Source organism: Enhydra lutris, unplaced genomic scaffold, assembly GCF_002288905.1.
Source record: "Enhydra lutris kenyoni isolate GAN:26980312 unplaced genomic scaffold, ASM228890v2 scaffoldscaffold23, whole genome shotgun sequence".
Classification (NCBI taxonomy): Eukaryota; Metazoa; Chordata; class Mammalia; order Carnivora; family Mustelidae; genus Enhydra; species Enhydra lutris.
The window spans coordinates 6,558,148-6,579,453 of NW_019154107.1; the positions used below are offsets into that span (position 1 = coordinate 6,558,148).

The window sequence follows — 21,306 nt, forward strand, 5'->3', positions numbered from 1 at the left end:
AAAATCTTTAAAAAAAAAAAAAAAAAAAAAGAAAGAAAGAAAGTGCCTGTGTTGTGTTCCTGAATCATTGTAGAGCCTCTTTAGGAACATAATTGTTAAGGTGTTCCCATGTTGTGGCTTAAATATTCTGGGATTCATAGTGGACCATGGACTGAGACTTTGTTCCCATCCGTATAATTTGTGTGTAAAGATTCTTAGGAATCTCTTGCAAAAAGAAAAAATAATAAAATTCTTACTAATCTTAGGTTAGTTTAAGAGCTAGTTCTCAAATACCATAAGTACCTCAGAAATAATAAATGTCATGGCTGATCCCCTAGCTTTGCAAGTGAGACTGGAAATTGTGATGCTAAGGCCTGTTTTTTTTAAAGGGTCACATTAATTTATAAAGCATCCATTTAGAAAAGCCTGAATCCTTAGGTATTTAGTGTACCATCTTTTTAGATATTCCTGTTTGATGAGCCTACCCAATTCTGAAAACAAGAATTTTTTTTTCTTTAAAGCAAAATTTAAATTAATTTTAATATTGCCAAATATTCACACTTTTTACTTATTTTCCAGTCTTCTTGCTTTCAAGTTGGGAGATTGAGCAATTGTTGCTTCTGCAAAACTGCTCTTGATTAGGCAAAGTTGATCATCCAACTATAGGTCACTGTTAGCCTTTTATGAAATGAAATTTGAAATGCTTCATTGCCCCCAAATGTACCGAAAGATGAAACTACTTTGTATAGACTGTCGATTAGAGTGTTCTCTTCAGCTTTGTGTTTTCTAAGAAAAGATGCATCATAATAGAAGTAAATTTCTCTGAGTTAGAAATGTATTAGTAATTAAAGCTATACAAATGTTTTTGTCAGGGTTCTTTTTCTGACAAATTACAATGCAGCTGTCAAACCCTCGCTCTGCATTTTCTCAGAAATGGATAAAATATTGGCTTTTTTACTCCTTTTCTTTTTCCCCTTGTTTTTTTGAGGGGGTCTGGTAGAATAATAAGTTTTTCAGGGATAGCGTAAGGTTGGAGAACACTGAGGAATATAATGAAGCTGAAGAAAGAGAAGTTTGAAATCTTCTGGTTTTAAGAAATTTGCATAAAGAACTATATTTCTGCTTACCTAGCTAATGGTCATCTCAGCTTGGTGATATCAGAGATAATATCTTGGTGCTTTATGGGGAAAGTGAAATTTTTACCTTTTAAAATTTTTAACCTATGAGTAAAGTATAACCACTTGTGAATTTTGTAATTGCATATATACAGTTGTGGATGGAACACATACCTTTCTCTATCCACATTTTGTATGAAGCCTTAGCTGCTGCATTAGAAAATGGTCTGTATGTTTAAGGGCAAACCTGACATTCCAAGGTTGGTAAACCTTTGGTAGAGTTAATGTTAAAAAACAAATAGTAACGGCCTTTTGGACATTCACTCTCATGTTAGCTTTCAATACAGCTCTTGTCCACATGTTAATCTAATGGCATTTATCTTCCTTTTCTCTCCTTTATTAATAAAGTATAATATTAAAAAAATGAATCCCTCTCTTTCTTTGCAGCTTTGTCATTGGCCAGATTCTTTCTGATCAAAGCCGAGACACTATAGTGGAAAACATTCAGAAGAGGTTAATAGAAATTGGAGAAAATGTGCTAAATGGCAGTGTCCCAGCGAGCCAGTTTGAAATTAACAAGGTAAATGTAGCATTTATTGCCGAGCCCAGCTGCTGCCGTGTGTTTTTCGCCTCCTTCAGCTAGTTGAAGAACCACCTCATCCTTGCAATTGGAATACATTCTAGCTGGTGATGAAAGCTGCTTAACGACTAACTCACCGATGGACCATTAGCACACCACTCTTCCTCTTCCGGCCGCTGGTGCCGCCATGTCACCCACAGAGGCCTTCTCTCTCCGTTTCTTACTTGATGGAGGCCTCGTTTCCAGAGATTCTGTGTAGTGATGTAGTTGATGTTTAGGGGACTAGAGAGTATTACCTTCTCCATAGTCTTCCTCATTTATAGTTGTTTGGGAGGACAGGCCTGTAAGCTTAGAGAAAGGTGGAGATAGAGTGCCTGAGAGGGAGAGGGAGAGAGAGAGAGAGAGAGAGAGAGAGAGAGTGTGTGTGTGTGTGTGTGTGTGTGTGTGTGGCAGGGGGGACATTCACAGAAGGTGATCCTTAGAGGTACTGCAATCAGAATGCTTTTTTTGGGACATAGTTCTTTAGAATTAAGATGGGGATAGCATTTTCTTTATAGCCAGAGGACTTGTGCTTTTATTTTCTTTTTCAACTGTGTCATTTAGGCTTTATGGGCAGTCTTAGTTGTTGAAAATGAGGAATAATTTTCCTTACCTAATTTGAAAAATAAAACCTTGGTTTCCAAAGTGCTGCGTAATATAAGATGTTAGATTGCAGATTTCCTTTCCTCCCCCCATTTAAAAAGAGTACCCTTACATATTCAGAAGCTAATTTTGTGAATACCGTTTTACCCATTTTGTGATAAATAGATTACGTTATCAAAGCTGATACAAAAACGGAATTTTAATGAAAAGGAGTCTAATGATGACATTAAATAGAAGACTTAGGGTTAAAACTCCATTCATGATACCCCTGTGCTAAAGTGGTGCTTGTCATTTTTCCGTGGTTCCTTGCTCTTGAAAACACATTTTTACATTGAAGCAATCACAATATATATTATTTTGAAATCTGTTTTTATTTGACATAAATAGATTGCTCCACATTTCTATATTATCTTAAAAAAGGTTATATTTATCTTATATTTCACTGATATATCTTTATTTAAAATTTCTGTTTGATTATTTACATTATTTTGGATACTGGAAATAACTGTATTGAACATCTTTTTTTCTTTATCTTTTTGCTTTTGGATGAATTATTTTAGTTTAGGTTCCTTGAAGTGAATTATTTGAGTTAAAAGATTAGTGTATCTCTATGGTTCTTGCTAAATTGCTTTATAAAAGGGTGATACCCATTGATAAGAACAAAATGTGTGTGCCAGTTTCCCCACAGATTTGCTCCTATTGATGAGAGTTCACTGGTGATAATGTCACTGGTGATATTTAAATGAAATAGTGCTATCATTATGATATGAAACAGTGTCTCACTGTTGCATTTAATTTGCATTGGTTTTCAGAGGAGATGAATATTTTCTATGCATATCCTTAGGATTAGTGTTTATTCTTAGGTGAGTCATTTGTTTCCTACACCTCTACTGTGAGGTCTTTAATGTCACAAAATAGGACTTTCATTTCTACATGGAAGTACAAAAAAATAGAAGTAAATATAGTAAGAGGACATGTGTATTGGCACTAGCTCTTCACTTGAAGCCATGCAGTGTTTACCCATTGGCATGGCATCACTTGTGACATCTAAAAAGTGATTTCCTTTCCAATTTTGTTTGGTCTGCCCCAGAAATGTGCATGAGTAAAAGTTATGACTTCAGTCTTCTTTTGATCAATTTTTGCATCGATTTTGTAGACTGTATCCCTGACATGATCTCCCTTCTTAGAAATGTGGGCCCTCTTTAACAGGGGGTTTTAGGCAGGAGTTGGGAAGGCTGAATCCAAACATGGCCACATTATTGGCAGAAGAACACTGAGCATTTGTCCTCTAGGTCAGTGCGCCCACAGTGTCATCTTCTTACAGGAATGACACCATATCCTGAGGCACTGGCAATCTCCCGAGTGCTCATGAACGGTCTGCAGACAGTCTTGTTATTTTGAAGTTTTTACCATTGAAATTGTTAAACTTACTACAAAAGTAGAGAATAGTATTATGAATCCCCATGTATCCATCATTCAGCTTCACTAATTATCAATTTATGGTGACATTATTATTTATAATAATAGTAATACTTAATGTGATTAGGGCTGTGCCCTTCATTTTCTGTGGCAGAGCTAAAATTGTGACTTATTGTCTTTGTATTCTCCATTTCACTTGATGTAGTAGCTGGCAAATAACAGTTGTTCAGTAAATATTAAAAGAATTCACTTGTTTTTCTACTTTTCCCATTCATCAAACATGGAGTACTTCTTATATGCACCGTGCTACATTCTGGGATATAAAATTGAATGAGCAAATCTTGGTCCATGTTTTACAAGATGGAAATAGTCTTTCAAAGATATTTACTGTCCCATATTTTTATATTTCTTTTTTAATAAAGAAAATGGATTTCTGCAGTGTTGACAGAAGTGCAGTGAATTCTGATGAAAGGACTATCTATATCATAGTTACTCCTAAGTCTGTTTATGGCAAACTATTTATGTCAAAGGTGATGTGTCTTGATTAACATTTGTCTGAATATTTGCAGTGTTTAAAACTTGTGAGCAATTCAGTTTTGACATTTCATCGCTTTCAAAGGAGAGTGGAATGGAAGAGTCTATATATGCGACTGGTTGTGGTTGGTCTTATGAGAGAATATCTGTGTATCTGTAGTTAGGGATATTTTTTGTGATCTCGGAGGGACTGAAAATAGGAGGCTAGCCTAGGGTGGGGGAGTAAAGTGGTGAGATTTGCCTTTGTGGAGATTTTAGTCCTTGTTGTTAAAAACAACTGGAAAACATCATGTGTGATTTTCTGAATTACCGCAATCTTAGCTTAGATATTTTTCATAAAGTAACACAAAGTACTTCACAGCTGATTTGTATAGCCCTGGTTAACTTCAGCCTGAACCACCAGGAAGCATTTTTTTTTAAATCAAGCCTTCTAAAACTAGCTTGTACGATCCTCAAATAGCCCCAATCTAATAACTGGAAAGTATATTACATGAAATTCAGAATTTTTTAAAGATTTTATTTATTTGAGAGAGAGAGAGTGAAAGAGAGAGCATAGAGGGGGAGGGTCAGAGGGAGAAACAGACTCCCTGCCGAGCAGGGTGCCCGATGTGGGCACTCCAGGATCATGACCTGAGCCAAAGGCGGTGGCTTAACCAACTGAGCCACCCAGGCCCCCTGAAATTCAGAATTTCTTAATATTGCTCTGGAGTATAGTAAGTTGAGGAAGATATTTTTTAAGTAGAGTTCTATTGATTAAGGTTTTTTTGCAATATTATCCATTCAAGTCAATCTAGACTCTGCGTAAAGCAGTTTAGAGGAGAGTCAGATAGTTAGAGCATTTCCTAGGTGCTCTCCTGCACTTGAGTGTACGATTTAGAAAGTGGACATGACATGGGTATGTGCAGCTGTGTTGGAGGACCTGCTTTATTCTGCTCCAGCAGTTCTCACATTTCCTCGTCTCAGGACACTTGCATACTCTTAAAATAATTGAGGACTGTAAGAGCTTTTGTTTATATGGCCTGTGTTAATATTTACTGTTAGAAATTAAAACTCAGGAACTTTTAAAACATTTATGTATTTGTTTAAAAATAGCAATAAACCCAGTATGTGATTACAAAAATAACGTTTTTCCTTGAAAAGTAACTATGTATTTCAAAACAAAGAAAAATTAGTCAGAGGAGTGGCATCATTTTATAATTTTGCAAATCTGTATAATGTCTAGTTTGGTAGAAGACATCTGGATTCTTATATCCTCTTGAGTGTCCAGTCTGTCTGTGTGGTTTTGGTTGAAGTATAGGAAGAAAATCCATTTTCACACAAATACATAGTTAGAAAAGGAAATATTTCAGGACTTTTTTTCAGATAGTTGTATATATTCTTCTTTGATTCTATACCAGTATTATCTAAGTGGCATTTTCATAAATATTATTTTAATGTGAAAATCTGAAACCTAATCAGTGAACTTTCCATATTCTCACATGAAAGTCTGTTGGTCTGTGTTGTACTTGGAATAGATATTTTACTGATGCATGACATATGCTTTGGTCATTTGTGAAATGATAGTTTCCTGGGTTTTACAGATCTTCCAAATATTGATGCATTTCATTGTACATTATAAAAAATCACATTTTAAAGTATTCCTACCTATATCATCAGAAAAGTCTTTAAGTACTGAGAAGCCATTAAGCTCACACACATGCAAACAAGTTTTCTACAATTCTAATTTGTGCTTGAAAGGTTGAATTTTATCATAGGCAGGATGTACTGCATTTGTTATTCTTTTTTTTTTTAAAGATTTTATTTATTTATTTGACAGAGAGAGAGATCACAAGTAGGCAGAGATGCAGGCAGAGAGAGGGAAACAGGCTCCCTGCTGAGCAGAGAGCCCGATGTGGGACTCGATCCCAGGACCCTGAGATCATGACCTGAGCCAAAGGCAGCAGCTTAACCCACTGAACCACCCAGGCACCCCTGCATTTGTTATTCTTGAAGTTGCAGGCTCACTCTGTTCTTTTTTGAGAAATTGTTTGCCATTGAGGCACCTGGGTGGCTTAGTCGGTTTAGCGTCTGCCTTCAGCTGGGTTCATGATCTCAGGTTCCTGGGATGGAGCCCCATGTCAGGCTCCCTGCTCAGTGGGGAGTCTGGTTCTCCCTATCCCTCTGCCCCTCCCCCCTGCTCGTGCTCTCTCTCTCTCTCTCTCAAAAATGAGTAAATAAAATCTTTTAAAAAGAAAAAAAATTATCTGCCAGAAACTCACGTTTGAATAGCAGTAGCTGGCCTGTCATGCTTGCAAGGAAGAATTATGTTGTGTGAACAAGGCAGCTAGTTCAGCTTGTAACTCAGAACAGTTGCACAAGTGCTTTTTCTCGAGCAAACTTCATTCTTCAGTATACAGTAGACATGTCTTGTGTATACTTCTTATTTCGTCCCACAAAATACTAGCCTTTTCTGTTCAGGGTCAGGAGCTTAGAAAACTAATGTTTGCTCTTCCATGAAGGGCATTCTTTAGTGAAATTGGCACGCGCGCGCGTGTGTGTGTGTGTGTGTGCGTGTCTGTCTGTCTGTCTCTCTCTCTGAGTGTGTGGTGGTGAAGAATACAAGTGGTAGCATAGTTCGGTGTGGCTGCCCTGATTCGTGTTTATGAGACGTGAGAACTTTTACTTACCATTGCTTCTGCATCACCCATGCAAACGGTATTGTCAGGATGATAATTTTGACCTCTTGACTCCCTGAAAGGCTATCTGGAACCCTAAGGGTTCTGCAGACCACATTGAGGTGATCTAGTCATGTGGGGCACCCTGCCCCCTGCCCTTCCTCTTGTCTTTTGAAATGAACCACGAGACTAATATCTCTCTCCTACCCTTCGTGCATACTGAGTTCCAGTCTGATGGACTGTATTTTGTGTTACCTCTTGCTTAACTTTTGCTTTTATCACTACCCAGAATGTTCTTGCTCCTGTCACCTTTTCTTAAAATCCTCTTTTTCTTCACATGCCAGCTCAAGTTTTTTACTTCTGTGATTTCTGCTATCTGATGGAAGTGATCTTTGCCTCTCTAAACTCTCTCCCTAACACTGTTCACATGACCCTTAGGGCACATATGGCTTATTTTAGAGATTTTATTTGCAGAATGAGGAATCATCTACTAATAGCAGATGACTTAGGACCAGTGACTGTCTTACTCATCTCACAATACTTTACAGTGCTTGAACTTAGTGAATTATTGCAGAGTGAGCAAAATAATTCTGCCAACATTTGGTTGTTGCTGTTTACCAGGAATCGTTCTGAGCACTGAGTACTGCAAGCCAGGCTGATATGTCCCTGCGCTCATGGGGCTTACTTTCTCTTTGAAACTCGTTCCTTCTGCCTTTATAGAACTTAAATTAACAGTGTGAATAAATCCACCAGTTTCTTGTACCTTTGAGATTTATTTAGGCTAGAGGAGCCTTTGAGAAAGAGATCATTAAGTCAGAGTAGCCAATCTACATCAGTCCTTACTAAACCACTTAATTCAGTGAGGGAATTGCAGGCATTAAGAGAAACTGAAGACTTGATAGAAAACTGAGTTTTTATCGTCTGAATTTTTTATATGCAAGTATTATGTGCCATGGCCCATAAACTTCTATTTCTTTTTTGCCAGAGTTGCATCTAGTTACATTAGTAAATGAAGGAGGGAGGAGCCTTGGGGATGGAATGTCTAAAGACTGTGGCACTGTTTTCTATATGCAGCTTTTGTCCTTTTTATGTTTATGTGTAAGATAGGATTCTAGGAAAGATGTGTTTAGTGTATATCTGTGTGAGAAGGGTTTTATTTTAATGTTTGGGGCTTTTGGTTTCCTCATTTTCTCTTTTAGGCATTGACAAAGGATCCCCAGGATTATCCTGATAAAAAAAGCCTACCTCATGTACATGTTGCCCTCTGGATGAATTCTCAAGGAGGCAGAAAGGTGAAAGCTGGAGATACCGTGTCGTATGTCATCTGCCAGGTAAACTGTAGCAGTTAATACGACTCCGGGACCCCATAACCCAAAGTAAAACTCAGATCACCACAGTGTCTTATTTAATGGTCTTCCAAATAATTGATGTTGTAAAGAGATGGGTTAGTCTGGTTGTTTTTTTAAACATTTGAAGGATTAGAGGTATGGTGTATTTTACTAAAATTTTCATAAAACCTTTAAGACTAGTGTCCTGGTTTACTGAAATTGTTTTGGTGAGACAGAAGCATAACAGTAGGTACTGTTTCAACCCTTAATTAACCTAAGTGAAAAATGTATGCAAATTTGGTCATATGTCCAGCAGTAGTCCATTATCATTCCTTTTGCCACAGATTCCATTATGAATACTTAGAATAAGAGAGTAAATACATTTTCCCTAGCTTATGTTCTAAGAGTTACTTAAGAAAAATGTGAAGTGCTTGTTAATATGGAGAAAGGTACGAGACCCCCAAAAATATGCCTTAGGAAGAAAACGCAAATGATCTCACCGGTTTGTTTGTTGTATTTTGAGTGGAGGGGGACCTAGAACCCACCTCCTTGCCTTATGCCTCTTCCGTGTGGCACCTCTGAGGAACCTCTACCCTTTCTGGAACACAGGTTTAAATCACTAACCAGTTTCTTTGGAGAGTAGCATGCCTCTGACAGGGATGAGGAGAGAGGGTAGGACACAAGAGCAGTTTTTTTTCTTTGAAAGCACTTAACTCCAGTTGGAACAAAGGAGAAGTCTCATCTCTTCCTTTTGGGGAAAAAAAAAGTCACAGCCTCTATCCAAATTCTTTAAAATTACTGTGGTGTGGTATACTTACCAAAAGGCATAATTCATCTGTGTTATAAGACTTACTTTTTAATTAATTAATTATTGCATTTTGTTATTACTGTAAAAAAATTAGATAAGCCTTAAATTTCATTGCATTATGATTGATCTTTGTCAAACTACAATCAATGGGTTTTTAAATCATAGTCTTTTCAGAATTTAAAAATTATCTGCTAATATCTGCTCGGTACTGTGGGTGATGTACATAACAAATGATTTAAGTACATGGACAGGAATCAGCACTTGACTCTGTCTCCCTCCTAGGGTTACCCTTGATTAAGAACTGTTACAGAAAGCCAATTCCTGCAGGAAAATATTTCCATAAATGTCTGACTCGCTCAAGCCCTTAATATGCTTTGCATATTGCCTCTGACAAGTCTCATCTCAAAAAAACAATTTTCATATTATGCAAATAAAGATTTTGGTAAATAGGCTAGCTTTTTTTTTCACTTACGACTTCACATACATGGAAAAGCTCTTAGATTATTAATGACAGGAGCAGATGGCAATATAGCTTTGAAAAATTAAATAGGTTCCATGAAATAACATCTAATAATGAAATCCAGTCACAATTATGTTTTGGCTAAATCTGGAATGGAGATGTATGGTAGTGTGATCGATAGATTTAAAAGTCAAGGTTATGTTCCTTGATGTCTAGATATTAGGTATTATGATCTCTTTTTCCCAGGTCTTATTGAGCTAGTAAAGCTCAAAAATTTCTGACGCTGATACAGTACAATAAATCCAATTTGATGTGTTTTCAACATTTTCCCCCTCCACTGGTGCTAGGCCTTAACTCTCTTGCTTCTTAAAACTATAGTTCATGTTTCTTTTTGTTTATGCTTCTCATTGTATACCAAGAAAAGCTGTGGGACTTTTTTTAAAAAGATTTTATTTATTTATTTATCTGACAGAGAAAGTGAGATCCCAAGTAGGCAGAGAGGCAGGCAGAGTGGGGGTGCGGTGGGGAGGGGGAGAAGCAGGCTCCCCACTGAGTAGAGAGCCTACTGCGGGGTTCGATCCCCAGACCCTGAGACCATGACCTGAATTGAAGGCAGAGGCTTAACCCACTGGGCCACCCAGGTGCTCTGAAAAGCTGTAGGACTTTAATTTGCCTCTGTCCCCTAACAGTGGGCCAGGCCCACTTTGAGCACATTTGTGAGCCAAAGCTCCCTACCTCTTTTGCTTTTAAGCGCTCAAATTATTCTGTTTTTTAACACAGCCATATTTTTAGAATTTTTTTTTGAAAATGTATGATGATACACTTTGAAAAGAACAATACTGCTCTAAGCAAAGCTGCCCTCCACAAATAGTCTGTTTCCTAGACAGGTTCTGTTTTGTTTGAAATTTATATTTAGACTGTAGTACTCTAGTGATAATTTATTCTGACTCTGCATTCAGATGAGTTCAGAGAGTAATGTTTTTGGTGTCAGATTTACATTGTAGTCCATCAACTTGTAAAACCTATGTGATTTGCTGAGACTTAGATCAACTTCCGCTTGTTGGTTAAGTTTTAAACCTCAATTATTAGTAACTTTCATTAGACATAATAGCATAAGGTGTGCCTTTAACATAATTGTTTTAAGGGGGCCACTTGTCACCCATTAACTTTTTTCCATTAGTTTCCTACTAAAGATGACGACATAGTTTGGCAGTCAAATGCTCTACCACTGAGCTATACCCCCAACGACATAGTTTTGAATGAATTGACTGCACCTGGTTATCTCTGTGAAGTATGTACTTTGTGAAGTTCACAAATTAACTACATAGGCTCTTTAAGGAAGACCAACATTGCTTCTTAATCTGATTTTAAAGGTGTACACCATGCGTTATTGCATATATCATCGGATCTTGCTAGGTTTGAGAATTAGGTCTGTGAGAGATATATGTTATGTCATGGCCTGGATATTTTTCCAACACAACACAGCAAAACCTGTCTTACCAATTCTTTTGACTTTAGTCATGTTTGGGCTCAGATTTTTTAAATACAATAAGAAATATGTTTGGGTCATTGTTAAAACTGGCCCTTCATGTGGTTATTTAAAATAAAAACTTTCTTAACTGAGGATATGCTTAGAAATTTTCCACTGCTTTTTTAAAAAACTTGACCTACTGTGAGAACATCGTCTAATGATATATTGGAAAGTAACTCATATGCTTTTAAAAAAAATTTGGCTATAGAAATTTGATTTTCTTCAAAGATATTATTAATTTATTTGAGAGAGAGTGAGCGAGGAAGCACAAGTTAGAGAGAGGGGCAAAGGGAGGGAAAATCAGACTCCCCACTTAGCAGGGAACCTGACGGGGAACTCGATCCCAGGACTGAGATCATGACCTGAGCCAAAAGGCAGACACTTAACTGAGTGAGCCACCCAGGTGCCCTTGTATAAATTTGATTTTTATTCACCATTACAAAATGGTAAACTTAAGTTAACATTGCTATATAATCTTTATTTTGGGGGGGGTTCAGAGAGAGAATCTCAAGTAGGCTGTATACCTAGCTCAGAGCACAATGCGGGGCTCAATCTCCTGACCCCAAGATCATGACCTAAGTTGAAATCAAGATTCAAATGCTCAGATGACTGAGCTACCCAGGCATCCCTCAGTATTGCTAGGACAGACCAGTTTAAAAAAAAAAAAACAACAGTCCTGTAAATTGATCAGGTTTCAGGCGTTAGTTAAAGAAGTCAGTCTGAATATAGTTGAAGTGTGTAAAGACACTGCCCAGGGATTTTTCACCCTCTTTTTGTCATTGACTGTCATCTTACTCCCATCTAATAATTCAGACTTCGCAAAGGGCAACCATTAAAGGTGATTAATTCTGCCTAATTTCTTTTACTGTGTTGTGAACTCCTGAAATAATTATTTGACAAGTCTTTTAATCCACGGTTTGCTTTCTAAGTATTTCATCATATCCTAGACCATGTAGGACCTAGTTGATAAACATCCCAGTTTGTTTCCATCAAGACCCTTGCCAGAGAAGGAGGTCCCTGCCTCCAGTCTGAAGATAGCAGTGTGCGAGTAGCCTCTGCTTTGGGCTGGGTGCTGAGCTGAGAAGGAGCCAGTTGTAGCAAGAATGAAAGAATAGGGTTCATGCTATCCGTTTTGCAGAGCAGCTTAGCACTGTGAATAGTCAAAATTGACTAGTCTGAATATTAAGTTCTGTTGTTGTAGAGAAAGAAGGGTGGAGTGAGTTGTCAGATGTTGGCCCAGTAGTGTGATAACTTTTTTTTGAATCACAGATGATGGTGACCTCACCCACAGGGCTGTATATGGACCAGTTACATAGAATTACACAACTTTATTAAGAGGAAGCCTTTGAAAAGATCCTCTTCAACCCATCTTCGTTTCCTTTCCTTGAGGAGAACCGTGTAAACAGTGCAAAATGGCATATCCTTCATTCCACTGGCCAAATATTTTGCTTCTAGAGCATTACCACTCCACCAAGATAGCTCATTAATTTTATTCCTATCTATTATATCTTGTATATAAGTTACTACTCTGTGGGTTTCATACCCTTTCTTTCCCCTTGCTCATTTGCTCTTCAATACATAAAAAAATATGACCCGTGGGGCCCTTTAAGATGAGATTATGACTAGAATTCTTGCATGAAGGGATTGTATTAAAAGGACCACCCATGTTTTTTCTCATCATTCCTAAAAGACCTTTCTGACTAGACTAGTAGTTAGCAAGTCTTTCAGTGTACTTCTGTGATATGGCAGGTGGAATTATTTAATCTAGTCATGCCATCTTGTTGGTTTCATGTTTCAACAAAAAATAGAACGCAACACATGCTGGATTTACATTCTTGGACAGTGGGTGACGTGTTTTCCTTGACCTTCTACTCTTAGATACATATGAAACATTCACCAGTAGGTCAAAAGGACTTTTTGGTGTTTGGAATGAATATATAAAATTTGAATCATCGTCCCTCTTTTGGGGCAAGCATGTTTATAGTGTGACTGAATTTCCTACAGCTTTACCTGTACTATGTCCTTTTGTAGGATGGGTCAAACCTCACTGCAGGTCAGAGGGCCTATGCACCTGAGCAGCTACAGAAACAGGACAATTTAACTATTGACACCCAGTACTACCTGGCTCAGCAGATCCACCCAGTCGTGGCTCGGATCTGTGAGCCAATAGATGGAATTGATGCTGTCCTCATTGCAACATGGTTAGGTAAGTGCTGCCAGCTCACATAGGCTTTTAGCTGGCTTTGCCAGCACCCACAGTCTTCCCTCACCTGTTGTGAGCCTTGTTTATGGGTATGGTGTGTGTTGAGCACTTCTTTGTTTATAGTTGGGCGTTTATTTTTGTGGCTGGTTGTTTTTTTTTTTTTTAAGATTTTATTTATTTATTTGACAGAGAGAGCGAGAGATCACAAGTAGGCAGAGAGCCAGGCAGAGAGAGAGGAGGAAGCAGGCTCCCTGCTGAACAGAGAGCCCAATGCGGGGCTCTATCCCAGGACCCTGAGATCATGACCTGAGCCGAAGGCAGAGCCTTAACCCACTGAGCCACCCAGGCGCCCCTGTGGCTGGTTGGTTAATGTCTACCTCTCTTCATAGACTGTGGACCCCGTATGCTTCCTACCTCTATAGCCGTGTGCCTGCCCCACAGTAGGCACTCAGTCAGTAAATGCCAAGGGAAGAAAGGGAAGGCAAGAGAAGGAATGAAGACATTTTAGGCACAGTTACAGGGTCTGAGCTTATATTGTTGTGGCTTTAATTGGTGAACTTCCATTAATAAGGAGATTGATGGTATTGTGATGGTTGGTTTATCTTGTCTCTGTCTCTAAATGTATTTTTGTATAAAGTGAGAATACACAGCTTTTTTAACATTAAAAAGTTGAATTTTTAGTATTCGTTTCCCTGTGAGTATCCTACTCTTGCTTTATTTTAAATTCTTTGAAAACTAGACATGCTCTTACCTTCCAGGAATTAGCTGATTCCTAATTTCTCATCATCCCAAGAGGTGCTGGTCAACTCTAAAATCTCAGCATTTTTTTAACTTTTTGCTATGGCACCAGATAGTTATCTCATGCTTAGAAATGTATTTCATTACTTGCTCTGATTTCATTTCTGGATGACCAGCATGTCAAGAGTTACATTGATTTAAGATGTCTACTCTATCCCATTGTATGCCAAGATGGATATTTTTAGAATACTGCCTAATAAAGTCGTTAGATGGCACCTCACTTCCTATAAGTCCAAATGCCACTGACATCTCACAGTTTTTAACTCTGGCAGTTGCAAACTCTGACTTTGGAACTCAAACCTGTATTTCTAGCCTTCTTTCTTAATCGGTGTACTTAGGGATCCCCTAAATAAGTCATTGCTTATTCTGTCCCTGCTTCATGGAAAATTCTCCCCCTCTTCTCATTAAAATGGCTTTTAATGTCTGGCTTAGACATGGGCTTTGACACCATAGGGACTTGGGCTTATATGCTGGTTCTGCTATTCACAAGCTCTGTGGCTTTTGCAAACCTCTAAACCTTGATCTACGCCTTGGTTTCTGGAATTGTAAACTGCAGTTGCTCTGTGGGAGCAGGAGAATGATGCACGTGCAGTGCTTGGCGCAGGCCTGGAGCAAAAAAATTACTCAGTGTTTTGTTAGCAGCCACTTCCCACTCTCTTGCCAGGCTTCTGCATGCGTGTGTCCACACTTCTCCAGTCCATACGATCTGTACATAGTTTCATTGAAAAGAATGAAATCTTGCCATTTGCAACGACATGGATGGAGCTAGAGTGTATTATGCTGAGCAAAGTAAGTCAGAGAAAGACAAATACCATATGATTCTACTCATGGGGAATTTAAGAAACAAAACAGATGAACATATGGGAAGAGGAGGAAAAAAAGAGGGAAGCAAACCGTAATAGATTTGTAGTGATAGAGAACTGAGGGTCGATGGACGGAGGTAGGTGGGGAATGGGCTAGATGGGTGATGGGTACTAAGGAGGACACTTGTGTTGAGCACTGGGTATTGTATGTAAGCGATGAATCACTGAATTCTGCTCCTGAAACCAATATGACACTATATGTTAACTAACTAGAATTTGAAAAAAAAATTGAAAAAGAAACATTTATACATAGTTAGTGCTCACTATGCATGTGTGGACTGGGATTGGACACATGAATAAGTCACATGTTTGCCATCCTGCCCCTGCTGAGTATTTTTCTGAGCTCCTGCCTGTCAGCCCTGACTCCCCTACCCCCACCATTGTCTGTTCTGGAAGTGGAAACTCATTTTTGATATTTGCCTAAGCAAAACTTAATGAGGAAGATAAAATCTGCTACCCAAATCGTCCTAAAATGTGTTCTCCAAGTTGAGTTGTATTTGATGATGCTTATACATCCTCAGCTGGGAGGAGGGGAGTGCAAATGCTCAATACTTCTTAGCTTCCTCCTTTTTCCTTGCCCCTGCCTTGGGTGCTTACTCTGTGGGATACTGTAATAAGTACTTTGCATATGTTATCTAATTTAATCTTTGCACCAGCCTTCTATTCATTCCATTTTACAGGGAAGGAAGCCAAGGCTTAGAACGATCGCTAACTTGGTCTTGTTGCGTAGCTCGTAAGTGGCTGGCTGTGGTCAGATGGAGACCCAGCTGTGTGTGACTCCACATCTTGTGCTCCTCACCAATGTGCTCAACACGCTACTTCCTGTTCTTCGCTCGGAGAGCCTCCAACAGAGGTCCCCAAGCAGGCGTGGATGTGAAGTAGTGGGAACTTCATTTTCTTTACATTCCCTCTTCTCCCCACTGCACCCCCTGGACCAGTAGCCACCACCTCCCTGGCCCCCAGCATAAGCACCAAAACCCCCTGAGTGGAGCCATTTCTTTAAAGAGTACATCTCCCCAGTTTTTCTGTTTGCATCACCAAGAACCTGGCCTAGAGACTGAGTGCTACCCTTCACTTCCTTGTTTTAAATTTCCCAGTGGCCCAGCGCTGAGTGGGAGTAGACGGAACAAGCGCCATCTCACAAGGGACATGTCAAAGTAAGAGCACAGCCTTGTGTCTGAGCCAAAGAGCAGTCGAGTGAAGGGTGGTGGAGGCTGCCCAGGGGTAGCCTGATGCCTGCTCAACACTGGTCAAAGAGGGGATCACACTGATTCTGTTGGTTCTAGAGTCAGATTTAAGATAACTACAAATTAAACAGTGGGCAGATTTTGACTTGCTTAAGGACAAACTTTATCCTAATTGCAGCTGCCTTATAGAACCAGTTTTCAAAAATGATTTTCAAAGCTGGTAGCCTCATGAGGCCTGTCTTCAGAGGGTTCATGTTATTACTGACCAGTCTCAGTCCACAGTGGGAGCCGTCCATGCTTGTGCACAGTCTTGCCCAGTCCCCCTCTGCCACCGCCTCCTCCCCCCTGCCCCGACCTGTAGGCTCTTGATGCCAGGTAGCCAGTCAGAGCTCCTGGAAGAATCTGTGTCTTCAGCTCTCAAGCAGTTACGGCTACACACCTTTTTATCTTTTTCTGATTTTTATCTTTTGCCACTTGATAGCACTTCTTACACTGAGGACCTGTGAAGTTGTCTTCACTGTGCCATCCCCCTCCTCCCCTATTTGGCCGCTTCACCTGCTGCACCTCCTGCCATCACTGGCGGTATCCACCCATCTACCGGCTTTAGTGCAAAATCCTGGAGTCCTTTATCTCTCCCTTTTTTCCCATACGAGGTGCACGTTAGTGGATTGCAGGACAGCAAATGCCAGTTACCATAAGGATCTGTAGAAAGCGTGGAAGGTCTCCAGACAGCGCTTTGCAGGCATTGGCTCCCTACCCTGTGCCAGAGCCACATTGTGATCTGCATCCTTTATTCCTCCACCCCAAGTCAAAAACCGTGGTGGCTGTTCTTCACTAGAGGATTTGAGGCCCGTGTTACCAGTTCTCACTTAGCCTGTGGTTTTAGAGAGAAGGAGGGAGGAGGTGGGAAAGTGGTGGGGAAGTAAGGGGAGTGTTAGGGGGTACATGGTTTCTAAGAGGTGCAAGCTGTAGGCATAAAATTACTGTAATTTGTTTTTAAAATTCTAAATCTGTTTTCTTTATATAAAAAAAACTGCAGTTAGTGAACTGACACTGTTAAATAAGTTGAAGTGTACAAATGTATACATAAAATACAAGCCCTCCAACTGCCTAATCACAGACATAAAATAATTCTCTTGCTTTTAATGTAGTTTTTATCTTTGACTAATGAAATGTATTACAGTGTTGAAACTTCAGTGAAGTTTGATACTTTGTCCTTTTAGTCAGTACAAAGAAATCGGGAATAATGGCATAATTTCATTTAGGAAAATTATTAAGTTCATGATTTTTTATTTTTAAGACTCTTTTGTGGAGAACAAGTATATTTTTCAACTACCTTTTTCTTTTTCTATTGCTTTTATACTGCTTTCCTTGAAATGAAAGGCAAGCATCAAGTGTTGGTATTATCCTGTGGCTTCACTTTGGAAATTCTCCGACTATTTTTCTCCCTATCAAGACCCCTCCTGAAGTCTGTCTGGTGGCATGTTGCACGGCCAGGTGTTCTGTATGGGAAGGCCATTTTAGTGAAAAGGAGAGAGGATAGTCTATTAAATAAGTGAATGAATAAGTGTGTTGAATTGAAGAAGAATAATTTGTTCTCTCTAATAACTAATGGTCCTCATTATCCCACAGTAAAATGTGTATCATTTTTCTGAAACCCGTGTAAGATTATTGCTGTTGGGCTTAAATAAAGCAAAATTTTACTCTTTTCCGTCTGTGAATGGAAAAAAAATATAGTATTACTCTTCTTACACAATAGCCCAATGGGAAACGTGGCCACTAAAACTTGGAACTCTTAGCTTTTGTTCTCCAGATCGTAGGGTTTTTTCTCCTCTCTTGTTCTAATGAAAGCTCTTTATCGTCTGTGGAGGAAATATTCACAGTGTGCTTCAGCATCCAAATAGTCTTCTGTACCTGGCAAAACAGGCCAGTGATAAGGATAGTCTAAAGTTCATCCTTGAATTTCATCCTTTAATAAATTTATATTTCATGCATAACAGTACTTAGAATTACATAATTCATCCAATGAACAGTGATTGTATAATAGCTGTCAGGTACATTTCTTCATGGTCACTGGTAGACTGCAGGCACTTGGTTGGCTACCTGGACAGTTTTCTCACTGGTCCTGAGAAACTGGATTTTGGGAGAACATGAGAATTTAGAATTTAATCTCTGAAAGTAGGGCTTAACACAAGACAACATGGTTAACCCAGGGTCTTCCTGGATTAAATCGGAAAGCAAAGATTCCCTTTTTAAAAAATGGTCCCTTACCACACGGGTTACAGAAGGCATTTTTTTTTTTTTTTGTCAATAGGCAGGGTCCATTAATATCCAAGAAATAAGTGTAACAGCAGGCCAAGCAGTATTGGAGGTGCTTTTAGCAGGCCCAGGGAGACAGACCTACAAAAGATGCTGGGGGGAGGGTGGGTAAGACACAGGTGGTTGGGAATAGGGTGATAGCTCCCGCGCACGCCTCAGGTATTTCTTTGTGATAAGACTCTCGCCTTTTTCACAGTTAAGATCTTAGAAGAATGTACACACATGACCATCATTTGCAAACCTTAAATATTTTCTATACCATAATTAATAAAATTTTAAAAGTAAGATCACACCAGATGCAAAACAGGATATTATCTTGTCAGCTGATAAGAACCATCTCTTCCAGGATGGAGCGCCATTCCATTCACATCATCAAATGGATCACACTCCCAGCCTACTTCTGCATTCATTGAATAGATTAATGTTGAAGACCTGCTGTGCTCAGCGTCATAATGGGCACTGTGAGGGAGTTGAAGATGAGTAAGCCATGGCTCCTTCACTCAAATTACAGCCCAGTCCATTTAGTCGATTTCACTCTTGTGGGGAAGTCTAGTGGACAGTACAGTTCATGTCCCAAAAGAGGTAAAATAGAGGATTTCAGGTACTCAGGGGAAGCAGAGACCACTTGTGGCTGGGGCCACCAGGGAAGAGTTTATGAAGGTGTTGGGATTTGGGGCATTATGGGAATGCACTTTGAAGAAGCCAGTGTGGCCTTGGGAATGGTTGCCTGTTCCCACTTTTCATTAGTTCTTCTAGCCCATTGCTGAATGGCTGGGGCCCCAACCTCCACGCTGGTGACCCAGGCCATCTCAGCCACTCCATGTGGCACATGAGGGCCTGCAGTGACACTGCTCACCTAAGTCAGGCAAGAGACCCTGGAGACTTTGAGCCAAGCTGGGACATGTTTAGGATAATCACTGGGACCAATACTGTCCTGGTTTTGTAACACTTGGAATTTCCAGGAAAAAATGGGAATTTCTATCATTTATAAGTTAGATCAATTTTTAAAAAATTTTAACTTCATTGAGAAATAATTAACAAATATAATTAAATATATTCAAAGTGTACAAAGTGATGATTTTATATACATATATATTGTAGAATGATTACCAAGATCAAGAGCATTACACATCCATCACCTCACATAGTTGCCATAGTTAACTTTTTTCACTATGGTGAGAATGCTTAAGGTGTACTCTCTGGAACTTTCAAGTATATGGTGTAGCACTAGTAACTATAGGTCAAATTTATTAAAAGATTTTATTTATTTATTTCAGAGAGGGAGAGGGAGAGAGAGAGAGAGAGAGCATTGTGGGGGGGAGCAGAGGGAGAAGCAGACTCCCTGTTAAGCAAGGAGCCCTATGGGACTCAATCCCAGGACTCCAGGATCATGGCTTGAGCACTTAACCAACTGAGCCACCCAGGCGCCCTGTAGATCAAGTTTTTTTAAAAAGATGCATCATCGGGTACCTGGGTGGCTCAGTGCGTTATAAAGATGCATCATCTTAATTAAGTATACCAAAATGGCACTTACTAACACTGTGTAGCCTGTAGAAAAATGTGTAAGACATAATAAATGAAAATAGCTGAACACAGCATTGTATGCAGATTATAACTATGTTAAATATATATGTATGAATAAGCCCAGAAAAGGTGAAGGTGGTGACTTATAGCTTCCTTCTTGAAAAAGTGATATTCTTATTAAAAATAAGACAGTTTTTACAAAATCGGAAGAAAAAATGGTTTAACAGTTACTAACTTCTAAAAAGATGTGTTGGGGTGTCTGGGTAGCTCAGTCGGTTAAGTGTCTGCTTTCAGCTTAGTTCACAATCCCAGGGTCTTGGGATATAGCCCCACATCAGGCTCCTTGCTCTGCAGGAAGCCTGCTTCTCCCTCTCCCTCTGCCTGCCTCTCTGCCTACTTATGCTCTCTCTCTCTGTCTCTGTCAAATAAATAAATAAATAAAATATTTTTTAAAAATTAAAAAAAAAATAAAATATTAAAAAAAATAAAAAGTGTCTAGGGACTTCCAGCCCGGCTGCCCCCCCCCACATATTTACCAACGTGGCTGGGAAGAAGAGGACTTTGTTGTAAGAGCAGCAATCTTTGGTCTATTACTTTGTGCTATTTTATTTTCCAAGTATTTTTTCAGCATACACTTACCATCCTCAGTCAGGTTTAAAATTCGGAACGAAAATACTTCCCAAGTTTTTTCCTGCCCAGAGGTATATATTTCATTAATTTAAAGTTCACGTTTAGAGCTACCTAAGTGGTATATATACAAAATGGAATACTGTGCAGCCATCAAAAAATTGAAATCTTGCCATTTGCAACGACATGGATGGAACTAGAGGGAATTATGCTAACCAAAATAAGTCAAGCAGAGAAACAGTTATCATAAGATCTCTCTGATATGAGGAATTTGAGAGGCAGGGCGGGGGATCGTTGGGGGTAGGAAGGGGAAAAAATGAAACCAGATGGGACTGGGGAGGGAGACAAACTGTAAGAGAATCTTAATCTCAGGAAACAAACTGCGGATTGCTGGGGGGTTGGGGGTAGGGAGAGGGTGGCTGGGTTATGGACATTGGGGAGGGTATGTGCTATGGTGAGTGCTGTGAATTGTGTAAGCCTGATGATTCACAGACCTGTACCCCTGAAGCAAATAATACATTATATGTTAATTTTAACAAGCCCCCCCCCCAAAAGCTATCATCAAGGGCATTAAAACAATTGTGTAAGGTCATGAAGGTAGCTGCACGTTAGGATTTTTATTCCTGTCAACATTTTGGGAGTTGCCTTCTGAAGGACAGTAAAAATCTTGGGAGTTTATTTAACTCTAAGGTTTGGATATTATTTTTTTTTAAATACTCAGAAGTTTTCCGTTTG

General features: G+C 39.3%; 1 protein-coding gene across 2 annotated transcripts in view; it reads left to right on the forward strand.

Annotated features, from left to right (window-relative positions):
* The window catches only part of LOC111150539 (DNA polymerase alpha 1, catalytic subunit), a 306,965-nt gene that overhangs the window by 123,910 nt on the left and 161,749 nt on the right, over positions 1-21,306 (forward strand). For both annotated transcript variants that reach the window (XM_022508033.1, XM_022508034.1), the window contains exons 30-32: positions 1,542-1,674; positions 8,123-8,254; positions 13,082-13,256. In XM_022508033.1, coding sequence (XP_022363741.1) covers positions 1,542-1,674; positions 8,123-8,254; positions 13,082-13,256 — 440 coding nt within the window. The remainder of the gene's footprint in view (positions 1-1,541; positions 1,675-8,122; positions 8,255-13,081; positions 13,257-21,306) is intronic.